Genomic DNA, 26,168 nt, shown 5'->3' with positions numbered 1-26,168 from the left:
TAACCAACAATCCTGCGACCAGCATAAGCATTCCACCATGACAGTGCATAAACCTTGGAGGGGGTGAGCTATAGACACCAATCACACCAGAAGCACTACTTTCTTATCTGCTTTATCATCTTCACTTCTGTGTTGGGGCAAATGTTAGGGCGTTTCTGTGAGAATCTTCTGAATATCAGTAACTGAATTAGCAAAACCTGGAAGTAGAGTTACAGGAACCTAGCATATCAAGCTCAGAGTTACCACGTCTTGAAGGAGGGGAAAGGATGAGGTCACAGGATCAAGATGGCAAAGACTGAGATCTCCCAGTGGGGAGGCTGCAGGAGACTTTGTAGTCAGTGAAGCTAGACCATTCACTGTTTTGTTCATTTACTCCTTCGCTCGATAACAGTAACTCCAAACAATGCCTGAGAAGAAGCCCACCAACTATTAATTATGGGTCTCCTGTGTGTGTGTGTGTGTGTGTGTGTGATACCCACACACCCACCATACACACATATACATAATATACACACATATGTATATATAATATGTATGTATATACATTATTTAAAGAAGATGCCATGGTACCATGAGCTAAAAAATAATGAAAGCATGCTGGTAGATTTTAGATATATTTTTTATTCCTAATTTTATACTCATGCCAGGGCATTTTTAAATAAAAAAATAAATCATGTTCATTTTTAAAATTACATCAGTGGTATATAAAGTTTTTTTTAAAAAATTTACTGGATAGCTTATGTATTTACATTTCAAATGTCATCCCCTTTCTCAGTTACTCCCTCTGCCTTCCTTCTCTCCCTGCTTTTATGAGGATGATCCACCTTCCACCCACCCACTCCCACCTCAACACCCTGGCATTCCCTACACTGGGGAAACAAACCTTTAGAGGACCAAGGACCTGTCCTGTAGATGCCAGAAAATGCATTCCTCTGCTACATATGTAGCTGGAGACACAGGTCTCTCCACGTATACTCTTTGATCGGTGGTTTAGTCTCTGGGAGCTCTGGGGGATCTGGTTGGTAGATATTGTTGTTCTTCCTATGGGGTTGTGAACCCCTTCAGCTCCTTTGTCTACCTCCTCTATTAGGGTCCCCGTGCTCAGTCTGATGGTTGGCTGCAAACATTCTCATCTATATCAGTAAGGCTCTGGCAGAGCCTCTCAGAAGACATCCGTATCAGACTTCAATCAGCATGCACTTCTTGGCATCAGCAAGAGTGTCTGGGTTTGGTGGCTGCATATGGGATGAATCCCCAGGTGGAGCAGTTTCTGATTGGCCTTTCCTTCAGTATCTGCACCACTCTTTGTCCCTGCATTTCCTCCTGTGAGTATATTGTTCCCCTTTCTAAGATGGACTGAAGCATGCACATTTTGGTCTTCCTTCTCTTGAGCTTCATATGGTATATCTTGGGTGTTCTGATTACTTTTGTATTTAATCCTTTATATAGCAGTTCTCATAACGCTGACTACTAGTAGGTTTCCAGTTTTAATGCTATACACTGTGAGAAAGACCTTTTGGGCTTGTGAGCAACTATAAACACTATCTATTTAAATACTAAACCACTCTTTTATTTATGATATCTCTGAGGAGATTGGAGAGAGTGGTTTTATACACGATTTCTTCATGAAAACTTTCAAAAAGACAACCAAAAAGAACTGTGCAGTAAACATCCAATTATCTACCTTACAAATAACAAGTTATTTATTCGCTTATTCATGTTTGTATGGCCCATGTGAGAGTCAGTGGCAAGATGCTGTCACAGAAACTTTCAGAGTTCTTCTAGAGATTTCACATCGCTGTTTTTGATAATGCCTTTTGCTCTCTTTATAATGGTCAGTTACTGACTTGGTGGTGATGCTACATTCTGCATGAAAGTGCTGGGCTGTTCCAGTAACTTCTGACCTTGTTTTGAGAAGGGTAAGTCTGAAGCAGACTCACTGATACTGACTTGCAGGACCTTTACAGCTTTGAATTAAAATTTTGACAATATATGTCGATGTTACTGCCAGTTTTGCTGTTCTTTGATGCTTTGATAGACTCTATCATTGTACATATTAATGGGTCTCCCAGACATTTCTATGATATCACTACTTGGCCCGTATTTGCACACTTACCTCCCTATTCTTCCCCATCTCCTTTATTCCCTTTTCTTTACCTAAATAGTCTTGTGTCTTCATTGTCATATCTAGAAATGATATACTTTTCACACAAGTAATCTTAACACACATCCACTCGAGAGAAATTATCTCTTGCTGGTTGTGATTTCTTTGCATCTGCCCTCAAGGATTCTTTTATTAGAAAACTTCCATTCAACATGGCAAGCCTTTCCTGAGGATCACAATGGTCCAGAAGTTGGACCTTTCCTTTTGGCCTTCCAGTTGTTACCTTTGCTATACTTTCCTCCTATGATGGGAGATCCTCAGTGCCCGCTACTTTCATTCACTACTTTGCTATAAACTTCCCCATTCATATCTTAACCCTAAAACTGCATTTTCTTCTTTCAGAGCCCACTCTCACATCCCTCCCATCTAACTCCTAATGATGCTTTTCCTTTCAGTGACGTCTTGTCTTCTTGGACTGCATTGTGAGAAGAAAGTTTAAAACTTTTCTTTCTATATTTTGAAGAACGATTTTGTAATCTGTTATCTAAAATGGAACATCATTGTTGTAAGCAACCCCTTTCTTCTTCTGTGTTGACCCATATGTCCTATGTGGCTTTCAAACTGATTCCCTCCTAATTAGTTACTTTAAATTCAGTGAAAATATTTCCTGTATGTTAGAAATGTTTTTTTTTTATTTGTTTTGTGTCCCATCTGGGGGATTCCAGGTGCCCTTTCAGATTATTTTCTTGATCAGTGGCCAGCGTAGGAGTGCCAAGACCACTCTGGGTGGTGGTCCTAGGGCATACAAGAATTCAGGCTGAGCAAGTCATAGGAAGCGAACACTATGCAGCTCTCCTCTGCAGCTTCTGCTTTGGTTTCCGCCTGCAGGTTCCTGTCCTTATTGAGGTCCTGCCTTGACTCTCCACAGTGATGGAATGTAATTGGGATGTGTAAACCAAACAAACCCGTATTCGCCAGATTGTTTTGGCTATGGTGTTCATCATAGCAGCAGAAACCATCCAAAGCAGAAATTTATCAAGTTGTTGCTGATAGGTTATTTTTGTGTTGCTTAATTGTACCAATTTATACTTTTTCACTTATTTGATGTATTTGATTCTTTTATTTCAATTTATGGGCTTTATCAAGCATTAAGTTTTAGATTCTTTACTAAATAAACCAATTCATCTTTACCCAAGAATGTTTCTAAATGAATTTATCTCATGAGATTTTTACCTGTATTGGCCCTCTAATGTCTTGCAATTTAAAATTGACATTTTCATGGGGCTTGCCAAGATCGAAAATAACAACAGTGCTTCTTGGAATACTACAGTTTAGGTAGTTTATTTTTTAAAAAATTATTTTATTTGATACTCTCCGTATTTACATTTGAAATGTCATCTCCTTCCCCCCACATCCCCCCTCCCCCTCCACTCATCTCCACAAAGGTGTACCCTCCCCCAGTCACCCTTTCCACCTCAGTGCCTTGGCATTGTCTACATTGTGAAAACTTACCCTCACCAAAGGCCTCTTCTCACATTGATGCCAGACACTGCTATCCTCTGCTACATATGCAGAACTGAACCAATTTAAGCCAATTACATTATATTAAAGGCAGGTTTATTGGGAAGTTGCTCTCTGATGGGCAAGTTCACTGGCCCCCAAGGACCATGACCAGAAAAGTCACTATGAGAAAGGGATGGGAAGAAAGAAGGAGAGAAGGGGGTACACATGCAAAGAGGAGAAGAAGAAGGGCAGAGTCCAAAATGTCTGGATTCCATAGGGGGAAATCCTCTGGTGTAAGGGTAGCTCAGCCCCTGGGCTGGGAAGTTCATGGTTGGAGTCAGGGTATGTCAGGTAGGGATTAAGGGATGCTGGGGAACTTGGTGGCCAGGCTGCTTTGATACATAAGATATCAAAGTCTCAGGCTTTTGTCCTGGTGTCTGAAATCAAGAAGTTGCATATAATCACATACTTTGAATGTCCCAAATGTGTGCTAAAGGTATGCAAGCATGTTCCCAATAGCTTAGTACCAAGGTGTGGATGCTGTAGGAAGGCACCTCCTTACTCGGTCTTATCTGCCTGATAGCATCTGCCATTGCTTCAGTCACTTCTACGCTTTCACTTATGGGACAGCCTCCTGGTCATAGTTGAAAGTTCTAAAATACAGCACTCTAGAAATTTAGATGTTTTTCTTCAGTATTCTCTTACATCATCAATACTGATTACAATAGAAGAACTGATAGAAGTTAGCTTTGTTTTTTATGGTGTTTCTGTGTTTTTAGTTTTCCCAATCCACTGTGTGTATGCAGATGTTTTAACTATATCATCTCTACCATAAATGACACATGAAAAGTGAAGTCTACACGTAGGATACGTTACACATTTTAAATGACTGACACCATCTGGTAACTGAAGGATAGCTTATGCTGCAACATTGACTATTGCAATATTCCTGATGTTTGCTTTATAAAAACAATTGATGGAAAGACCACTGAGCTCCAGTCTTTCTAGTTTATTCTGATTCTAACGAACAATAATCTTGGTGCACAGAGACCACTGCTGTCATTTTTATTATATGTCCATCCTGTAGCCCAGGTAGGAAACCCGCATTGACTGTGAATGTAGCACTCTGAAGGTGCTGTCACAGAAGTTTTGTGTTTATTGCATATTAGTCGGTTAATATTTCTATTATAGCTTATTCCCACTTCCTGGCAGTTAAACATGATGAAAAGAGCTCAAGGAACTTGCTCAAGTACTGAACAGGTTTGGACCAGTCTGTCTAAATTCTGTGCTTTTGTCAAACCAATCTGTTCCCAAAAAGATAAACATCTAAATTAGCAATTCTTAGAACTTGAGCACAGCCTACACGCATCCATTGTTAGCTCTCAAGCCAGCAACGTTTGAAGAGTACTCTAAGTATGCTTTCAAACAGTTGATATGTATCTTTATGCATTTGGAGTCAGACCTGCTACCATTGTGCCATGAAGTTACTCCTTATATACTTGGAATACCGCTCTTTAAGTAATGTTTCCTACTTTCTGTACTAGTTGGGAACTAGCAATCATATCACAAAGTTTCTCCTCATCAATAGCAAATTTTGCAACAAGCAGAAATGAAGAAGAGGTTACATGGTGTCCTAGTTAGTTTTAATCATTAACTTGACACAGCTTAGAGGAAAGCCAAATTGAGGAATGGCCTGGATCAGATTGGCCTTTTGACATGTCTGTGGAGGCACTGTATTGACTGTTAGTTGATGAAGGAGGAATGAACCTACTGTGGGCAGCACCATTCCCTAAACAGATGGTCCTAGACTGCATAAGGAAGGTAGCTAAGCATACAGTTGAACAATCAGGCCAGCAGGCAGTGTTCCGTCATGGTTTCTGCTTCAAGTTCCTGCCTTTAACTTCTACTCTGACTTCTTCTCTCAATGACAAACTGTGATATGGAAAACAGAGTCAAATACATTCTTTCCTTTCTTACATCACTTTGGTCACAACAATAGAATAAAACTAGAACAGCTGGGTAGCACGTTTCTACATTACTTTTGACAATTACCTTCTAGATTTCACTGTTTAGAAAGTTACGTAGAGAATAGGAAAGTGCAAAAGGCCTTGTGATCTTTGCCTAGATTTCTCCATTGCAGTACAAACAAGAATATTTCACCAGCTAAGGATCAATGTCATCCCAAAGGTAGAAGTCCCCTGGAGCTCTGCATTCTCATTGTCCAGATGACAACATGAGAGAGAGCGATTGAGTGCTGAATTTTTAAAGATGGGGGTGGAGTTTTAGTTCCTCTTGGAGCTGGCTGTGTAACCTCACAGAGGAAGTTACTGAAGGGATAGAAGCAGTGGGAATCCCAACTGCAGACCGCCACTGCTCTTAGCTCACTATCCCTAAATGAGGCGATAGCCGAAGCTCTTGACGGGCTGAAAATTATGGCAGTTTATAAATTTTAAATTTAAAAGAATGAAAATTAAGGACTATATATTTTCTTCAGGGTCTGTTTTAAAGAGAAAGTCTATCAGAAGCCCTAAGCAGCTGGGTTGTAGTCCAACTCAATCAATTGCTACACTGTTGCCATGGAGTTAGAATTAGCTCCACATCTTCCTCTAAAATTATCTGCAGAGATGCCAAAGTGAATGAATTTCCGTTGTTGTTAACTTGGCTTTAAGCACAAGGCATAGTATGTATTAATGACACTTTGTGGCATTAAACGTTTCTGCAAGAATGAGCGCTGGAGGGGCTGTTCCATTCTCTGAATTCTCCAAAGCCTCTCCTGTTTTTACACTCTTTCCTTTACAGGGGTACAAATTACCCTCCCCCCTTTTACCTTTGTAGGAATCCATGCTGACAGGTTTGTTGTTGTTCCTTTTTACCCAGGGCTGCATGAGTTTCCTCAGCCAGAAGTGGGAGCTGCTAGGCCCTTCCTCAGTGTCTCTGGGAACCAGGTTGGTGCCCTGCCCTTCCTGAGCAGAGCTCCTCCTGCTGCTACACTGGTCCAGAGGTGGGGCTCTTAGTCCCTTTGCCTTCCCATATCACACACCAGCATTTTATATATTTCTGGCTCACAGGAAGAGTCTAGGGTAAGGACTGGGGTTTCTGCTTTGAGTAGTTGCCTTTTATTTGACTTTACTTGATGGGAGGGCAGGTCATAAATACAGGTCAAAAGTTTCCACTACTGATTTATCTTAAAGTGATGAGAAGCAGACATAGCTTTTGAAGGAAAGGTACATGTGCTCAGAAATGGGAACACTAGTAAGTAGTGGTTTGGAAAGGAATCATAGTATCTTCAATGGTTCTTGCCAAGTTTATAAGAGAGATTTATACTTAACTTTATTTAACAGTGTTTGTTGTTGAACCTGGGTTTCAGTCATGAAATGCAAGTATGATAATACTGAGTTATAACTTTAGCCCTGGGGCTGTTTTAAAAAACAAGTCATTGTGACATGTGCCTGAAACCCCAGAATTTAGGAGGGTGGAAGTAGGAGGCCAGCTTGAGCTACATAAGTGAGGAACAAACCAACCCACATACTAAGATTCTGACTTGAAACATTGACAACAACAGGAACAGCAGATTGCCACCCAAGTGGGCTTTGGATCAGGATGACAGAATTGAAGAAAAGGAGCCAGGCACAGCCTGAGACAAGACTAGGCTGAAAATCACTTGGGTATTCTCATGTTCAGTGAACAAATCTCCCAGCCCTGACTGTGTCAAGGACCATGTACATGTCTTAGCATAGCCTGGGGCTTGACAGGCATCGGTGTGTGGCCTGAAGCTTGAGAATCAGGTAGCTGAGCCTGGGAAGACCCACTGGCATCCCTCCAGTTTCATGGCATTGGAACAGTTGTGGCGTTAGTGAGTACACTACCCCAGAGTGATCTGTCACCCCAACAGCCTAGCAAACACGGGGTAGAAACAGCTATAAAACTGTGCTTCACCTCAGCAGAGCATTCAGTTGTAGATTTTTAAGGGCATAAGAACTTTATCAGGTGCAACTTCTTTAGAGATGAGAAACAGTCACAGGAGGTAAAATCATTTCCCCCACACCAACTTAATAGCCAAGGAGATCATTCTGTTCCTACCCATGGTAGGATATCACTGCCACATCCTCTTTAGTAACTGCTTGACAGTCAAAACGATGGGCAAGGACACATTCTGCCTTTGGGAAACATTTTGGACAAGTGCTTCTGTTTCATTGTGATTTTTCAGTGACCCCCCAAGGACATTTCTTAAGTCTAAGAACAAATTGTGGAAAGTCCTGGTGTAAAGCAGAGATTTCAGCCTACCAGGGGCCTACTGTCCTTCACTGAAGCTTCCCTCTACAGCAAAGGGAGACCCTCATGGAAAAACACAAGTGGATACAAAGCAGAGATGAAATGGTTATAGGAGCCTGGACCCAATGGATACACCTATAGTTCCTGCAGATATGTCTTGGGGAACACTGAGGAAAGAGGGGGAAAGAAAGATTGTAAGACCTGGAACACCAGGAATACAGCCATGAGACTGTCTTGTCTAGAAATACAGGCAAGACCTAAATAGACAATACAAATATATATATTAAGGGTAGTGGGGCAAATATCAAGGGCTACCATTCATAGACAAAGAGCTACAGGTAATTAGTAAGATCTGAGAGAGGGAAAATTAGCTGATCCCCCGGATCAGTCCTTTGGGTTATTTGATACAAAGTTTTCAGCCTTGAAACCACATGTACACAAACAGAAACAGACTCATTTATGTGTTTGTGCATATGTATAAATAATTATACTAATCAAAGAAAAGGGCTATTAATTGGAGTAGGAGACATGGGAAGCACCAGAGGGAGGAAAGGAAAAGGGATGAATGATGCAATTATACTTTATTTAAAATGAATTTTAAAAAAATATTTGCAAGTCAGGCATGGTGGCACATGCCTTTAATTCTAGAGCTCAGGAGGCAAAGGCAGGTGGAGCTCTGTGAGATCAAGACAAGCCTGGTCAACTAAATGAGTTTCAGGACAGTCAGGGGTGTTACACAGAGAGACCCTTAGAAAACAAAACATAACACAACGAAAGAGATAAAAAGTAAATCTCCTTGCAGAAGTATAAAATTTGGGGTGAGTGGGATGGTGGGTGGCCTTGACAACCTGAAAAGGGATCACGGAGAACCATCATTTGAACCTGTGCTTAGAGCATTGACTTGTCTCCTTTGCATCTCAACTCTGCTGCTCAATGTCATGGGCTTTATGCAATTAGGCTTTGCACTGGTGCCTGGGATCGATAAAGTATACAAGTGTGGGTGCTTTCTGACACCCAACGTGGGAATTTGATCAGAACATTTCAAAATCAAATCATTTTTTTCAAAATCTAAATCATCACCATTTTACCTCCTTGGTGTTGGCCACACTCATCTCAAAATCAATCATATCTTTAACTAGAACAGTGGTCAAGAATATCCGTTGTATTTTTCCTTCTATGTTTGTGTGTGTGCATGTATGTGTGGGTATATGTGTTTATGTGTGTTTGTGGAGGCCAGAGTTTAGACATTTGCTGTCCACTTTGGTTTTTGAAACGGACTCTCTAACTGAACCTGGATTTCACTGGTTGGCTAAACTGTCTAGTCAACAAGTTCTTGGAATTCTCTCTCTGTCTCCAGGGCTTGTACTATATGCATGTACCTCCATGCTTGGCTTTTGGTGTGGGTCCTGTGGATCTTGTACATACTTGTACAGCATGCATGCCATCCACTGAGCCACCTCCTCAACCTCTGTTTGTCATCTTAAGTAACCACACAGCTAAGGTGAGTAGCGGGGTCACAGCCTAACACCATACAAAATCCTACATTCCCACAGAGCCCACAAACGCAGCACAAAAGGTATCCCTAAGGTCCCTCATAGCTGCAAAGCCTGTATAGACTGTATTTTGAAAAAAATATTTTAAGAGAATAAATATTTATAGATTCACAGGTCTAAAATATTTATCATTGGTTCAATATTGGGCTATCACCAACTTATGAAAGTAAAACCAGAAGAAATTGATACATATGTGGCAGGCCAGCATAGGAAACAAGATAGTGACCATGGACATCCATCTGGTTTTGAGTAATGCATCATCATCATCCCCCAACTTGTAATAACATACATGGTAGCCTAGTTGTGTCACCTGCACATACTATGTATAAGCACTCCCATCTAAAACGTCAGAACCTCCTGAAACTCCCATAGGCTATAGGCTACATGTGTTTCATTCTAAACAATGGTATAAATTTCCCCACCCCTGGTAATAAATGATATGGCTACTATTCAAGTGAATTGCAAACCTAGTTAGGTATGAAAGGCTACAAGCGCCAGTCTGGTTGGAACTAGTTTTTGCTGCTTATGTAGTAAGACCAAAATGTCCTCTTTTAGGGACCATCTTATGCCTGTGTAATTTGCCATGCATATGATTAAATCAGATGCATTAAGGGAAAGGACATGCATAGTAGAGAGATGATGACATAACCCAATCAATGAGACTGAGAGCCATTCAAACTACGCCCCTCAGTAGCCAGCCCATCCTCTTGAGCTCTATAGGGGGAAGCATAATGCGGACTCTTGAGTATATTTCCTCATGTGTTCTGCTTTCAGTCTTGTCGTTTAATCTGGACTATCATTTTGCTGCAAATCAATTTATCTTGTTTCTTTTGCAGGTCTGTATGAGACCTCACTTTCTATCGTTTTGGATAAGAGGCCAAGGACCTGGAAATACTCTGTCCAGACCTGACTGCCAGTAGCACGTAGACATGAACAACAAAGTCATCAGACTGTTTGCACCCTAATTACAGCACATTTCAAACTGTCAGAGGTGGAACGAAGAAATCTGTTTGATTCTCTCCACTGACAAAAGAAGTTCATCAGAACAATCAAGGCACAGTTTTGAAGAGTCACACCAATGGTTGCATGGCAGTTTCCCTATTGGATACATTTGATTCTTTGGTATAGTCTCAAAAAAAATAATAATGATGATATCAGGGAAATATTTAGGTTAGCTAAAGCCTGAACAGGAAGTGATACAATGGATCATGGGAGGAGCTTGTAGGAAACAGCAGAGTGAATGAAGGGGAAAAGGATAGTGCTCACCACGGCCTCCTCCTTTGGTTCCTCCATCTCTAGCCCGAGGTCTAGCCCAGAAGTAGGTGCAGCAGCAGTTGCAGGAGGCTCCTCTGCTTGGGGCTCTGAAGGTAGGACCTGCTCAGTTTCAGCCTTGAGTTTATTGAGGGGTAAGAAGAAAAGAAGACTCAACATGTAATTTAGGTGACACTGCAGAATTCTGGACAATCTAGAATCTCATAATCATTCAGAATAGGGAGCCCATTTTACTACATCCATTCTAGAAAAATGAATTCTCCCATCTAGTGTCATGGGCCCTCGCAGAACTAAAGAGTCTTGAAGTGGAATTGTTTTGAGCTTCTGAATAGGCTCCAGAGCAGTTTCCTTCAAAGTTGGGCAAAAACCTACCTCTGTATTCACCTAAAACAGTGTGTCTTCATGCCACTATGAACTGTATGAGAGAATATGAAATGACTCTTCTGTTGTATAGAGAGAGCTGGGGTGGGGAAGGGGAGGAAGGAAGGGAGTGAGGGAAATGCAGAGATACAGAGACACAGAGACAAAGATAATATCTCTAGAAGGTCCAACCTTTGCTGAGTGAAAAGAGCCCGAAAAAATTTATAGATCACATACTTCTGTGATCCTTTGGTGTATAAATACATATTACACAAAAATGGAAGGATCATTCCAGTATGAAAATTAAAGATATTCATTTAGTGCAGTGTATCTCCTCTTCCAAAGCTGGGAGAGCAGACTATGCAGCCTGGCCTCTCCACAAACTGCGGAATGTTTGAAGTTATGGTTCACTCCCTAATTTTTGACCTCCCCACAAAAACTCTGTAGCAATCAACTGGTTGCTTGAAGAATTATAAGGCAGTTTTATCCATGGTTCCAATTAGACTTTATACTATGGGGGAAAAATAAGATGCTGTTGTTCCCCATGAGACTGCTTTCTATAGTCAGCCCTTAGACACTATCAGGCATCTAGCATCTATTAGCACAAAACCTTCTGCTTTTCCTGTATACTTAATGCAGCACATAATGAATTTCACATAAAAGCGATGGGGAAACTGTTCTATAAAGAAGACAAGAAAAGATTTGATGCACAACTCATATAAAATATTAAAAATATCGTGCATTTTAAAAATGCAAAAATAACCAAAGATACAGAACAATGTTTGGATCATTTCCTTGAATTTCTAGGAATGGGGGGGGGATTCTGGATCCTTATTTAAATATGAACAGAGTGTGGTGTTAGGCACGAGCACAACTGTATGTCCTTGTTAACATCAAAAAGTGCACCTATAGTATGGAGTGAACAGACATAGGGCTGGAATTTTCTCACCAGCACACATGTTCACTGAATTCTAACAACTGTGGCTGTGACGTACGTAAGTTCTAGGGAACAAATGTGGCTTACTAGTAATGAGCAAGGATGACACACTCTGTATAAAGCCCACTTCTGAAACTAGTTTTATGGGTCACTCTTTTATTTTTTTTTTTTTTTGAGATATGAAAATATAAATATTTTCTTACTACATACCAATGAAGTTCAAATTTTAAGCAACACCTTGTGGGAAAACCTGAAGTCCTATTATGTGAATTGGGCTCCGTTTCAACTGTTGCTGTTCCAACAAGTGATCTGCTTTGACAGATATTAATGGACTGATAGCATGCTGTGTCTACTCGTGGGCTCTAGAAATGATTCTTTCTTCACAATGAAAAATTGTCAGAATAAAGTTGGCTGTGTTGTCTTGGAGCACATATTCTGAAAACCCTCAGTGATGAGACTAAGCCATGTTAGTACAGAGGCAGAGGAGGGCTGGGAGAGTAGAGAGTCTATTCATAAGCTCACAGGGGACTTGCCTTCTAGTACTGCTTTTTCAAGCTTAGAAGGGCTATTTAATACAAACTCAGAGGGTTGGTGGGCAACTAAGGAAGAAGATCTTAAAATGGTTTCAACTGGTACATAGTGATATTCTGTGGGCCACGAGACACAAACCAGGAGATAAATGCAGCTGAATGCCAGCTTCAATCCCCCTTTCCCAGCTAGTCAACGAGCCTAATGTGGCTTCTGCTGTTTCTGGGATGTCATACAGTATCAACATACTGATAGTTATAGTTTATAGTTCCAGTGCATGGTGATTGACTACTGCCTTGTAGCAAGAGCCTTAGCTGGATCTGCATTGCTGGGAAGGACAAGCTGTGTTCCTCAGTAGAGACATATGAAGTCTGCTCAGGAGAAGATATGTGGAGAGCACAAACACTCACATGACCAACACAACACTGAAAGGTCATGGTTCTGAGCTTGAACTTTCTGTGTTGATGAGTTTAAGCATGACCAATAGTTTTTCTTCTTTTCCTTAATTTCTGAGTTTTCTGTAACCGTTCACAATTGATTAAAAAAAAAAACCTAAAAACAAACTAACAAATGAACAAACAAACGAAAAACCCTCATCATACAAGTTACATCATCAAGGCTGAGAATAACCAATATGAGAATGGGCATAGCAAACTTCTCTGGTTTTATTAATACCATACCCTTAAAAAAAGACAGAGATTGTGTTCTCCATTGGTTGTGCAAAATGCACAAAAACATGCTAATATATTGAAAAGATACCAGAATATTACCAAAATTAATTTTCAGACAAATATTTTAGGATTTCTTATTTAAAAGTAAACACGTACCTTATAAGAACGCACCAACCCAATGTCTGTTTTATTTCACAGGATAAGTACACTTTTAAATTTTAACAAGGGGATATAGTTATACTCATGTCTAAAGCCACCCTAATTGTTTATGGTTACATAAAGCTTCAGAATTTTCCCAGCTTTCTAGAGATCGAAGCCAATGATGCAAACATTGTTCTGTGATTTCAGTTATCTTTGCATTTTAAAAATGTGCAAATATTTTTGATATTTTCTATGATTGATGCATCAAACCTCCTCTTCAACGTCAAAAGTCCTTCCTAGCACAGGCTGAGCTGGCCAGGGAAGAGCAACACTCATAACCCCTTCAACCCTCAACAGTACAAGCCACCTCTCCCACAGTGAGGTAAACACACAGTGACATCTCTCAAGGTCTCTAGAATAAGCTTGATTAGGAAGCTGCAGAAAGGCTTCCCATGGGACTTGTTTTCCCACCTCCCAAGAATCTCCTCTAGTCTCGAAAGTAACTCGTTCCTACTCATTCCATGATGCCAGTCTCTTCATTAGCTGGCCTGTAAATGCTTCTGTCTAGGACTTATAATATGAAGAGATGAGATAAGAAATTAGTAGCTCTAAGCTCAAGGAAGAAAAGCAATGGTATGTTAGTTAAAGCATAAGTTCATGAGACAAATTCATTTTTAATCCTGTAGCTTAAGTTACAGTCACACAGAGACCTGTGACTTTGATTGATTATTTATTGGGTTCCACTGAGGGTCACAAGAAGCTGGTTCCTCTTGGCGTCACTGTGCTAGAAATAAACAAGTTCAAAGATAGATTCTATAGATGTTTTCTTCTAATTGTTCTGAAAAAAAGAGGGAAGCTATAAAACTCATATTATGTATATTAAATTCCACACAGGCTAGGGTAGCCAGCTAACTTTCAACTGTATCATGATAACAACTTTCCCTAAATACGGTCACATCAATTTACCAAGCCACCTACCATATTCTGATCTGTCTGCATCGTGAATAATGAAGTATCTTGGGGCTGAAAAGGGAAAGAAAATAAGCCATTTAAAAAGCCGTCTAAACTAGTGACCACCAGTTGCATCAATAAATACATTTCAATGTTTTTGAAAGTTCCCTTATTAAATTATTAAAAGAATACCAAATAAGGGTTGACATGAGTTATTCTAAACATAAACCTGCACTAGCAGAATACCCCAGGAAACACCTCTTACTGGTACAGAGCCTGAGTGTGGTTTTCGATCTTCAGATGGCCATTTTCACCCCTGGAGAATCACTAAGCCTATCACTGTATGTGATGTGGCTCACCATGACATTTTAGAAGGAGCTCTTAAAAATCATCATCTCTAAAAACCTTATCTCCTTATTTTCTAGCAGCTGAGTCTAGAGGATCTTTTGGAGTCTTTTCTAAGAACTGGTAGAACAATTGGCGGAACATTACGGAGCATTTAATGTGCTCGGTCCCTGGTTTAAGTGCACTGACATGCAGCCGATTTCATCACAACAATGTCATTTCCAGGACTCAAGCTGTAAGCAGAGAGGTCAAATTTTGTACCAATGCTCTTCATCATTTTGCTGGATTAGTGACAGAATCCACCCAGAAAATATGTACATTCTCAGCTGGGAGCTCTTATAAGAAAACAGAATCTCCTTACCTGGCTGAAATCATTAAAGGAACCTCCGGAAGCCTAAAAGAAATGGAAACCAGGTATGACTTTTTTCAACAACTTCACAGGATGTGTGACTATTCACTAGACTAACTGGAAAGAAACTACTACCACACAGGAATTTAAAAATAATACAACAGGTTGCTTTGTTTGAAAGTGCTCAGGAACTACAAAAAGCCATGCTGTATTATTATAAACAGGCTGACAAAAAGTGAAAGATCGAATGCTTCAGTGTTTACCAACACTTTCTCAGTAATGATGAGGTGATTCTAGCAAGAACCATGGAAGTTAATGTCTTTTTTTCAGTCACTGATTCGAATCACTTTAATGAACAGCAACCAAGATTCTACAGTTTTACTGAGACTGGGTAAACATTTCATGTGTTTTTATTGGAGTGGAGCCACAATAGTGACAGTAAATCTCTGTTGCTTATGGTTTAGCATAGTTTAGTGTCTGAAACACACACACACACACACACACACACACACACACACACAGAGAGAGAGAGAGAGAGAGAGAGACAGACAGACAGACAGACAGACAGACAGACAGACAGACAGAGGCAGAGACACTCAGGAAGAGGATGTTAAGAATCTACTAATTCCCGGCACAATCATTATTTAGATTTTTTTTTTGTCAACCTGTTTATGTTTGGTTTACGTAGGTTCCAAGAGGTACATCTGTCAAGGAGATCAATGATGGAAAATGAAGTTGGTGAGAGACATAAGGAAAAGCAGAGCCTAAGGAAGTCTGGCTACTCTAAGCTACTTTCTAGGGTAAGTACCTCATCTTTATCAGCCTCTATTTCTTGGTATAATAATCCATATCTCTGGTTAGCAATTTCATCTTCAGATAAATCTGAGTTGTTGATATCATTGTCTTGGGAACTATCAGGACTCTCCACGCTAGTGTTCCAGAAGGTTCCCTGACCCAGTGGTCTAGTTGTCTCCTGGCTTTGGTCCGAGCTGCTAGCACTGATATGTTTTCCACATACATCTGCTGGTATGTTCTCTTCCAGTCCTTTCTCATTTTCTACCAAGTGTTCCCAGCGTCTATGTAAACCTCTTATGTCTCTGATATGCCAGTGGCTATTAGAACCCTGCCATTTGGCAAATGTGCTTGTGTGGCCATCTGGAATACCAGAGACTTCCACTATATCTACATTACTGATTCCTGACTTCAAGTCTAACTGCCAGACTTGACCTAGATCTGTTCCCCAAGAATCTGTCCTTTTAGTTCTTGGCAATTTAATGACATGACTAAAATTTTCAGTCATTTCTTTTTTAGTTAAATCCCATTCCCCCGTGCTTGAGTCTTTAATAATAGACACAGGGTCAGTCTGGGTAGGCAGGTTACTGATTTCTATGTGATTGGCAAGTGTAGCGCCAGAGCATTCTACCTTTTTATGATTGATTATTAATTGAGTCTTATCAGATAACTCTTGGATTCTCTCAACAAATTTATCTGTCACATGTACTCTTCCCATGTCATTTTCTAATAGATCAGCTTCCTCAAAGTAATTTTCATAGGTTATTAGTCTTCCCTTACATGTCATCTCTAGATCATTCCAACTTTCCACTTCACTACTTGCAAGTGTCTCCTGGCCTTGATCTGCTGGTTTTTTGAGATGATTTACTGTTATATTTCCTAGACTGCCACATACTTTCTCCTCTGATCCCTCAGTACCATCTCTTGCCTTGATATCGGTAGCTCCGGTGTCTACCCTGTGGTTTGTCTCCACACATCCCCACATAGGATCTTCTATCTTCTGTGTCTGTTTTATTTCTCCATCTGATATCTTAGTCTCTTCATGACCTTCTTTGAGCAGGTCAACTTTTCCGATGGCTGGTATCTCTGAGTCAAGTAATGCATATGGCTGGCCCATCTCCATGCATGTAGAAATGGCAACTCCAGCCCCAGGAACAGGTTCTGAAGACAGCTGCTCATTTCTGGCTGGAGGGGCATCCTCACCCTGACCAGCTACAGTAGAACAGTCAGCAGAAGAAAGCATTCCAGTGGATAATCTCATATCTCGCTCTGCTTCAGAGAGACTGACAATGTCTTCTTGAGACCCACTTGGCATCATCTCCTGGCTGACACTGTCTGTCCTAGCATGAGGGCCCCAAATAAATGCACCTACGTCAGTTTCATATCTTTGAATCTCTTCAGCCAAACCACTGTCAGGAGTTTCCTCCATGATGAGGTTACACATAGAAAGACTTTTTGAAGAATCAGTCTTTAAAGTGTGCAGAAAAGCAAAGGAGAAAAAAATGGAATAGATCATGAGATAGTTGATGAGAAACATACAGCTCTGCAGTAGTGTAGTATCAGTTAAATAAAATCAGAAAGTACTTGAGTTAATTGGCTTGCGTTCAAGTTTAAGACCAGCAATGTCATGGGAGAAAAGTCATTCAACCACAAATACCATATGTACAACAATATTAAATGTCTTTAAATCCAAGAACGTTATGAAAATCAACTTACCGGTTGTACCAAATCAGTGCTTGTCTGGAAGATGGGGAGAAGAAAAAAGAATAAACGAGAAGAAACTTCAGTGCAATGTTGAAAATCTCACACTGTCCAGTGACAACATTCTTCAGAATATTGTGACTCTTACTGTCCAGGAATTAAATTAAACTTGTTTTGCTGTAGGAATGATTTCTTTGTAAAAATTATTTAAGACAGTTGTGGAAGAGGCACAAATGAAACACAAAGACCTCATTTTCTAGTGTCACTGAGGATGTGATCTGGACAATTCACAGTTTCTGCCTCAGGAAACCAAGAGATGGAAATGCTTATCTGAGTATGTGAATCTGAGAACACCAAGATATCAAGCATGGAGGTCAAGAACTGACTCCATTCTGCTGCTCTGTAAGAGCATCAGAGCAAAATCTTCCCAAACTCATTCTTCACTAGGGTCTATCTGAGGTATTTCTGGATAGAGAATCAATTTGTATTAACCACATTGACTAGTCTGAGTATTCCCTTGGCAGTCCACCCTCAACCTAGAAGCTAATGTCTACCCACAAGAAAAATACCCTGTAAAGTATACTGGAGCAAGAATCATTGACAGTATGTCCAGAAAGCTAATATATTATATATTTTTGTTATGACTGCTATTCTTAGCAAGTCTTTTCTCTGAAGCAATGTAAAGTTCATTCTAGAAGGTACCTTTATCCTTACCACAGTCCTTTGAGAGACAGAAAATATGCTATAGTTATAATTAAAATTATAAAATTCAGGGATAACTAAGATTAGTATTATTTCCCTAATCAATACTAAAAGTAATGCAAAGTTGAGGTTAAAATTCTAGTGTCCTTAAGCTTCACCATGTTTATAGCAGCCCTATTTATAACAGCCAGAAGCTGGAAAGAACCCAGATGTCCTTCCGTAGATGAATGGATACAGAAATTGTGGTAAATTTACACAATGGAGTACTACTCAGCCATCAGAAACAATGACTTTATGAAATTCCTATGAAAATGGATGTATCTAGAGAATATCATCCTGAGTGAGATAACCCAGTCACAAAAGAACAGACATAATATGCAGTCACTGATAATTGGATACTAGCCCCAGAAAGCTCTGAATACCCAAGAAACAACTCACAGGCTATATGAAGCTCAAAAAAAGAAAGGTCAAAAAGTGGAAGCCTCAGTCCTTCTTAAAAAAAAAACCCAATAAATATATAGCACCCTCTCAGAGTGGGGTACACCTAGACCTTAAATTATTAATAACTCAAGAGCTAAGAAGATAGCCTTGTGGCAATTTTTGGTATTCAAAATCATTATGTTTAATCTATACACACCAATAAAACTTTGACTATTTCCATGTTACATTTTGATTTACATGTACTTTATGTTTATTGTAAATAATAAGATTTCAATGCATACTATCAAACCTTTAAAAGAATCAAGTACTAACAAAATATATTCATATACTTTTATGCCAAAATGCTTTAAAAAATCTGCACACGTATCTCTGTTTTTTAAAATGAAGTTGTAAGAAAAAAAAATTCTAGTGTCCTGAGTATCAACCCACCCTCACCCTTTCATAAATATACAAGCTAAACTAATTCAGTGTAAATTACAAGTTCAGTGTAAAAATGTCTTAGTCATGTGTAGTGCTCTTGGTCTCTTTCAAGATCCTACAAAGTGTAATATAGACTGCAGGGAAGTTTTTAAAAACCTAGACCCTGACATAAGGAATGTTAGGCTTTATATGGGTATCATCTGCCTCCTAATTTAGCATTGCAGATGTGTACACAAAGATCTGCTCATCTCTTTCTCTCTGGAGTCTAACTCCTGAAAATATTAAACCTTGCACATCAGATCAGCTTTATAAAGTAACACCATAATCTCAGCTGCCTTTTGTTGATACATACTATATACTGGGATGAATACCAGGCACCTGTCTCATTAAATCCAGAATCAACCCTGGGAAGGGTGTTATTGCCTTCGTTTTATAGATGGGAAAAGCTGAGTCTTAGAGAATATTATAAATTTATCAAACTCACAAGATTACAAAAGTATTGTGGTCAGAAGTCAACTCCATGACTACCTAGCTCAAATTTTTACAAATGTTTCTATCAAACTTAATTAAATATAATGATAGAAAGTTGCCATCACTTTTAATTTTTTAATCCACATTCTGTGTTTTGATTAAACATATGCATGCATGCCTTCCACTGTGGCAGCTCTTTTGGTCGCCAGTCCCCACAGAAATACACAAACAGCACACTACCATTGTCTTGATCACTATTAGTTCAGCAATGTGGGCCACTGACACACATTTCTCTACCAAGTTTTTCAGATTTGGAAAATGCACCAAACTCTCAGGTATTTTTGTTTCTAGCAGAATACCTTATCATTAAATGTATGGGTTTTCTTTTTCCTCACAAGTAAAAATGTATATTAATGTTCCAAATTCTTACAGATTAAAGTATGTGAAACTAGTAGTTCTTAGATGCCTTACCGTCCATAAGTCCCAGGGCAATGTCTGAAAACAAATAAAAGAAACACTATGAGTGAACGTCCATACAGTGGGTGGTAAACAGAAAGAGGCGAGGGATCCGGCTCTCTTTTGTAGCTCCACTCTTTCTTCTAGAGACACCCCTTTTTGTTACCCTACGTTGTTAGACACTTGTCACATATGGCTATTGGGAACTTGATATATGATAGTCCAGATAGAGTCAAAACTTAAATTTGATATAGTTTTACTTAATTTGGGTTTAGCCACATGTAGATGCCTTGAGACCAGCAGGGATCTAACCAATCTGCCTTTGGCTCTTTAGAAGAGCTTGCTCGGTCCTGAATGTGGTGTACAATGAGCGTGTCATTTCAGTGTACACATGTCATTAAAGTGAGAATGTTTTCTAGCACCACAGCTATCATATCATTGAGGAAATGCAGACCTTAATCCTTAACTAATGCGCTGGCCTCTCTCTACTACCTCAAGAACATATGACCGCTTTGATGGCAAATAGATCCTCTGAACCACCGCTCTCCAGTATGCTGGATTAGAGAACACACAGATTAATTGGCTGTCATGCACATTACTAGATACCCATTAAAGCTTACTAACGACATGCCTGACAAGAACTTACTGATATTTTAATCACAAAGTTCACTGATCTATGAAGGAATTTGGATGGTTAAAGCAGCTTGCACTGAGGCTGAGGACAGTGGGCGAGGTCTCCCTTTCTCCCTGAGACTGAGAATTGCTGTTAAAGCCACATTGTTTCAGTGATTCGGGTTCCATTCACCCACTTGTCTTGATTCAGTAAAGGGAAACCGAAGACTAGAAAGACATTTATTTCAAATGAGTTTCTAGAGGCTACAGCTGCTTTTTACAGATGTACCATAGTCAGCCAGGTCCTGCTGCTGACTGATGTTCCCTACTCTGTCTGGTATCCTAACTTTATCTCTGTAACTTAGATAGCCTTTTGCTTAGCACCAATCAAAGAACATGGAAGACAGGAGAGAAAGGCTTCTTTGAAAAGCACACATATTTGTATCTGCAGATGCTTCTGCATCTGAAACGCATATATTTTCTGAGTTTTGACTATCCTGATGGACTCTCTATAGCCTCTTACTAAAAACAGGAAATAAACGATATAACACAAGTGTTTGTATGGTGCATCAGCAGCAGCATTTTCTCCAAACAATGCTAAACATTGAGTTCATCTGCGAGCTTGAGTGAATGCTGCAGAAATCATGAGATAAGCTGGTCCCTGGCACCTAGAAATTAACTGACAAGGACCCAGTGGGAGGTAAAGGAACTGCTCTGAAGGAAGGGGAAAGGGCATCTCAGAATCCAACAGACTCATGTAGTCTCTTTCAACCCACCTTCTTCCTTAGAGGGGAGAGGCTGTATATAAACTGTATATAAATGTATACAAACTGCAGGGCCATTCTGTTGGGGTCATCAGAAAGCCAGAATTGCTTCCTCCTTGGCAGGAAGGAAGGTCACAGCGACACATAGCCTGTCCTAATTGTGTACATTATGAATCTCCAAGAAGTCTTTAAAGACAGCCTACTAAGGGATCCTCTTTATTTACAAAGCACCAGTTAAGCTAATTCTATTTGACTATTAAGTTATTCCTTCTCCCATTTACAAAGAGCAGCCTTTAGAAGCCATGTCACCTCAGCAGAGCACAGACTAGCAAGAAAACTGTCTGCATAGAGCAGTTTGCACACCTTGTGAGTGAGCTACAATGATTCACCTCACCACAACTAGAAATTCAAGTCAGTCCTTAATTCCCAGTTGGATTTCACATTTTGGTTCTAATTTGCACTATATTCTAGAGCCTTGGGCTTTCTCAGAGTCAAGTGTGAGTCTTGACCCCATACACGCACTTCATGTCAACAGTACTGATTTGTGCTTTGTTTTGAGGTTCTGTAATCCACGCTGACTGACTTGCATCTTCCACAGTAGTGAGTGGGATTTCAGGTACATAGCACCACACTGCATCCCTCAAATTTTGTGTTGATTTTTTTCCCCATTAAGCCAACAATTATACACTACCAATGGCAGAAGCATCATCCCTACATCCACAGGTGTACATACCCCGTGCAGGGATCCTAACAGATCCTAAGGGAGAGTCTTATTACAGTAGCTACCAGAAGGGGAGGAAGAGATGAGCAAGAATAAATGCAAGAAGCACCACGTCCACCCGTGATCAGCACCAGGGCCGACGCTGGTGTAGAGCTTCAGGCTCAAAACCATCCAGATGGCAAGCACATTTCTGTGGGCCGTGGTCTGGCATTATCCAAATGCTCCCTGACTTCTAAAAAATGAGGACATATCTAGGAAACTTGAAACTAAAAGGACTTTGTTTAGGGAAGCCATGAGGTATATTAGCAGAACCTATACTCTAAGAGCAAATGAGGCACTGTCAACTGCTGTGAAAGACGTGGTGCTGAGGCAAACATCTCTGTGGCAAGAGGAGGCTAATAGCATGGAGAAAAGTATTTGATACCAATAAAGTTTTTTTTTCCCTCTATATCTTACACATAGGAAGTATTCGTCAACCAAACAGGAAAATAGATAACCTACAGTGGGAAGGCACAAGGCTCTCTTGTTAACTAAGGAAGCATACTCATTAACGTTTATTATTTCTAAACATCTGAGCTCACTTCATACCTGAGACATGGGTGAATGGGTCACTGCAGCAGAACCTGCCGGAGCCACTTCCGGTTTGAAAGGGTCAAAGTCCAAATCCAGCAAAGTCTCCTCCTTCTTCACCTCTAGGACTTCGTTCTGTTGGAACAGATGAATAGGAGTTCATGGGGAGCCAGGTGGAATGTGTCACTGAGATGCCAGAGCCTTGTCAGCACTTCCTCCAGTGCAGAGAGAGAGTCTAGACACACAACTCATGCCCCTGGATGACACCCTTGGCTTAGATTTTCCATTGACGGGAAGTATTGGAATGCCAAACAGATAAAAGGAATCTCCCTTTTGGTTATCTTAAACAATGTAAATCAGAAAATTCAACAGATCAAAAAATTACACATGACTTTAAAAGTAGAAAAAAGAAAAAGAAAAAGGCTCTAAGAGTTTAACCCAGTAGCATAAGCCATTGCTGTAGTGTACCTCAATGATGCTCAGACTTAGGAAGGAGCTGATGCATGCTGCGAATACCTGGTCTCTACCAGCTAGCAGGATTTGTTTTGTTTTGAAAATTATGGGAACCTTCTGTAGAAGCATTATAAGGAAACTTTGACTTTGTATGGTCTACTCCCTTCCTATCTTCTCTCTTCGTCCTAACTGGACTCAATGTGACCAGACCCCTTGTGTTCCTGCTACCATGCCATCCATATCCTAATGAACTGACTCTCAAACAAGTTGGAATGCATTCTGCAGTCAGAGTGCTTTTCATCAGGAATTATTACTCCATCCCTTGATTTAATTATCATACTATCCATTGCACTAATGTGTGTGTGTGTGAGAGAGAGAAAGAGTGTGTATGTGTGTGTGTGTGTGTGTGTGTGTGAGAGAGAGAGAGAGAGTGTAGAATGGTAAAGGGGAGAAAACAGATCTGAGCTGGTCAGTATTTACTACAACATGACCCCTGCAACCTTCTGTTGTAAAGCAGGTAAGCAACGGTGGCATAGAATGGAAGTCTATTATAATGCTATCGGCCTGTGGTAAACATTGACATCTGAACACCGGTAGCCATGGGAGACGGAAATAGCATGGATTGAAGTTGGTTCAACCTGAGCTCAAGCTACAAAGTAAAGGTCAGAGCTGAGAGGAGGTCTCCGTAAATTATTGCACAGTGACAGGAAGGAGGGCAGTATCACACCTCCAGATAACATGTTTTTGGTATTTGGTATGTTCCATTTCTGAACATTCAGTTGTGTAGAAATGAAAAGGTTATATCAATGGGTAAGGCACTACATAAAATAGAAGTGTTTGAAGAAAGATTTTGAAAGACAGAACTTGTTTTTATTACCGGTCAAAGAAACAAACGTCAGAATACAGAAATGCAAGAACAGCCTGGAGGGTGAAGGAAAGTTGTGTGTCGGGCCGTGGGCTCCCTTTGCCAATGAGCGATGTATTCCCACAATCCAGGTTAAAGCTTTACATTTACTGAGTTGTTTTTAATATTTAGGGACAGCACTTTATTGTATTGATGTACATTACTTTTAAATGTAAGCATTTTCCATACGACAAACTTACAAAATATTTTTTTTTACTACACTATGTGTCCCCGTGGCTGTGTTTTTTAGTAATGGATGTTCATTGTTTGAAGTGAAGATTTTCATAATGTTTTTTTAAAAGTCAATCATGTTTTGATCATGTTTACTCCAAACACCTCTTATTTCCCCCTAGTGTGATTTCTTTTCAGAGACACTTTATTTCTCCCTTAATTTTATATAATATGTGCCACTACTGCTTCTTCTTGTGTCCCTCCCACGCACACGTGCACGCGCGCGCACACACACACACGCACATATATATGTGTGTATTATGTATGCCATATATATGCTCCAATATTAGTCTTTAGCTACTTCTCAGCATAATTATTCCTCATAATATACTTCTAAATTTCAGACATTGCCCTTTCCAAAACACTTGTTTTGTTAAAACTTTAAATCCTAATACTGATAACCATGTCCTCTGTGAAGCAGGCACATGTATCTGGAAAGGGAAAGTTGTGGGAGGGGTCTGGGAAGAGTTGAAGGGGAAATGTTGCAGATGTTTATCATCAGAATATGGTATATTAATATTTGGAAAGGAATGGGAACTATATACTTTACAATTCTAACAGTGCCCCATGCAGAGCTTTGGAAACTGTTTGCCTACAAAAGTATCATGTTTCCAACATAGCAAAGAGTTTGTTAGGAAACAGAGGTAACACAAAGGAAGTCTTTTCTTCCATTGGATGCAAACTTGTTAATCAGGCCTAGAAGCCTATATAATGGGAGAGCTAAAAAGCACCAGGAACACAGCTCTTAATCATTGTACTGGTGGTTTCTTGGGTATACACACAAGTCACAGCATAGTAGTATGCACATCTTAAATATGTGCACCTTACTATATATTAACTCACAATATACAGACTAATGAAGAACCACAGTAGAAGAGTTATGTCTAGCATGACACAGCCTTACAGTGAAGCATCCTGTTATTTATCACGATGGGATCAAGTCAAACTGACAAAATCGTCATTTTATATCTTCAGTGAAATATCCAACAGATTACAAAACTATTTTGTTTCACTATTTAAAGAGAATGCATAGTAGAATAGCTCAACTATTACTTTTTGGAAATTGAATTAATTAATTTCTAACTTTTATCTTGTACTTTGTTTTATTTTACAATTTTTTGTGTTAATTATATGTTATTTTCAGCATGTAAGGCCTTCAAAGTAATATTTGCAGTGCATATTGGAATTTACAGCTACAGCAAACAGTATAATTAGATATAAAACATGTACTTCAAAACTGGACCTCATAGCTTCATATGTGCACATATGTAGTGTTGAATCACAACACAGTATTTTAATAAGACAGGCTAATGTGGGCACTGGATTTACTTCTTCTAGAGATTGTTTTCCCCTCTGTTCTTTCCACAAATTTTAAGGATGTGTATTACATCCCAAGTGTTTGCATGCCTCCAGAACTTGCTAGTGAGGCAGAGGATGTTAACGGGAAGCTCATAAGTAGTTGCGCAACACAAAACAGGCTCCATGTTTTGTGTTTGTGTGTAGGGGTAAGCAGGGGCATTTTTCATTTTATTATTTTTTGTTTCTTTTGACTTTTGTTGAGGTGTGCTACATGCTACCAGAGGAGAAATGTAACCACCAATCCACCCAGCTGTGAATCCTGAAATCAATAATAACCACCTACTTATCAAGACATGGCCACTGTCACAATAGTGGTATGAATATCATAGGCATAAAGAATCCCCTTTTGATTGGATTTAGGGCAAATTAAAAACCCATTCATGGTACCATTGTAGGACCAAGAGCCTGAGGATAGGCAGGTAAGAGGGGGAAAGCTAATATTATTGTCCTAAATGGGCGTAGATTAAACCAAGTCCTGGTGACATTATTATGTCTACATCCTGAGGCATCTTTCAGCTCTCATCAGAAAAGTATCTTTTTGTGGTAGACTCGCTCCTGGCCAAAGCATAGAGTTAGAAACTGTGT

General features: G+C 39.8%; 1 protein-coding gene across 12 annotated transcripts in view; it reads right to left on the bottom strand.

The window, feature by feature from the left end:
* Positions 1–26,168, bottom strand: part of AMPH (amphiphysin) — a gene marked incomplete at both ends in the record, with an annotated part of 190,289 nt that overhangs the window by 16,888 nt on the left and 147,233 nt on the right. For 6 of the 12 annotated variants that reach the window (XM_080918609.1, XM_080918606.1, XM_080918607.1 and 3 more), the window contains 6 exons: positions 10,699–10,821; positions 14,308–14,364; positions 14,999–15,031; positions 17,495–17,518; positions 19,985–20,008; positions 22,655–22,771. In XM_080918609.1, the coding sequence (XP_080774735.1) occupies positions 10,699–10,821; positions 14,308–14,364; positions 14,999–15,031; positions 17,495–17,518; positions 19,985–20,008; positions 22,655–22,771 (378 nt within the window). Of the gene's footprint in view, positions 1–10,698; positions 10,822–14,307; positions 14,365–14,998; positions 15,032–16,757; positions 17,247–17,494; positions 17,519–19,984; positions 20,009–22,654; positions 22,772–26,168 lie in introns of all 12 variants that reach the window. The other 6 variants (XM_080918612.1, XM_080918602.1, XM_080918601.1 and 3 more) reach the window with 5 other exon arrangements.

The sequence above is a fragment of the Micromys minutus genome (assembly GCF_963924665.1).
Source record: "Micromys minutus genome assembly, chromosome: 6".
In the NCBI taxonomy this organism is placed as follows: domain Eukaryota; kingdom Metazoa; phylum Chordata; class Mammalia; order Rodentia; family Muridae; genus Micromys; species Micromys minutus.
Note: the sequence above shows the minus strand (reverse complement) of the source record. Positions and strands in the feature narration are given on the sequence as shown.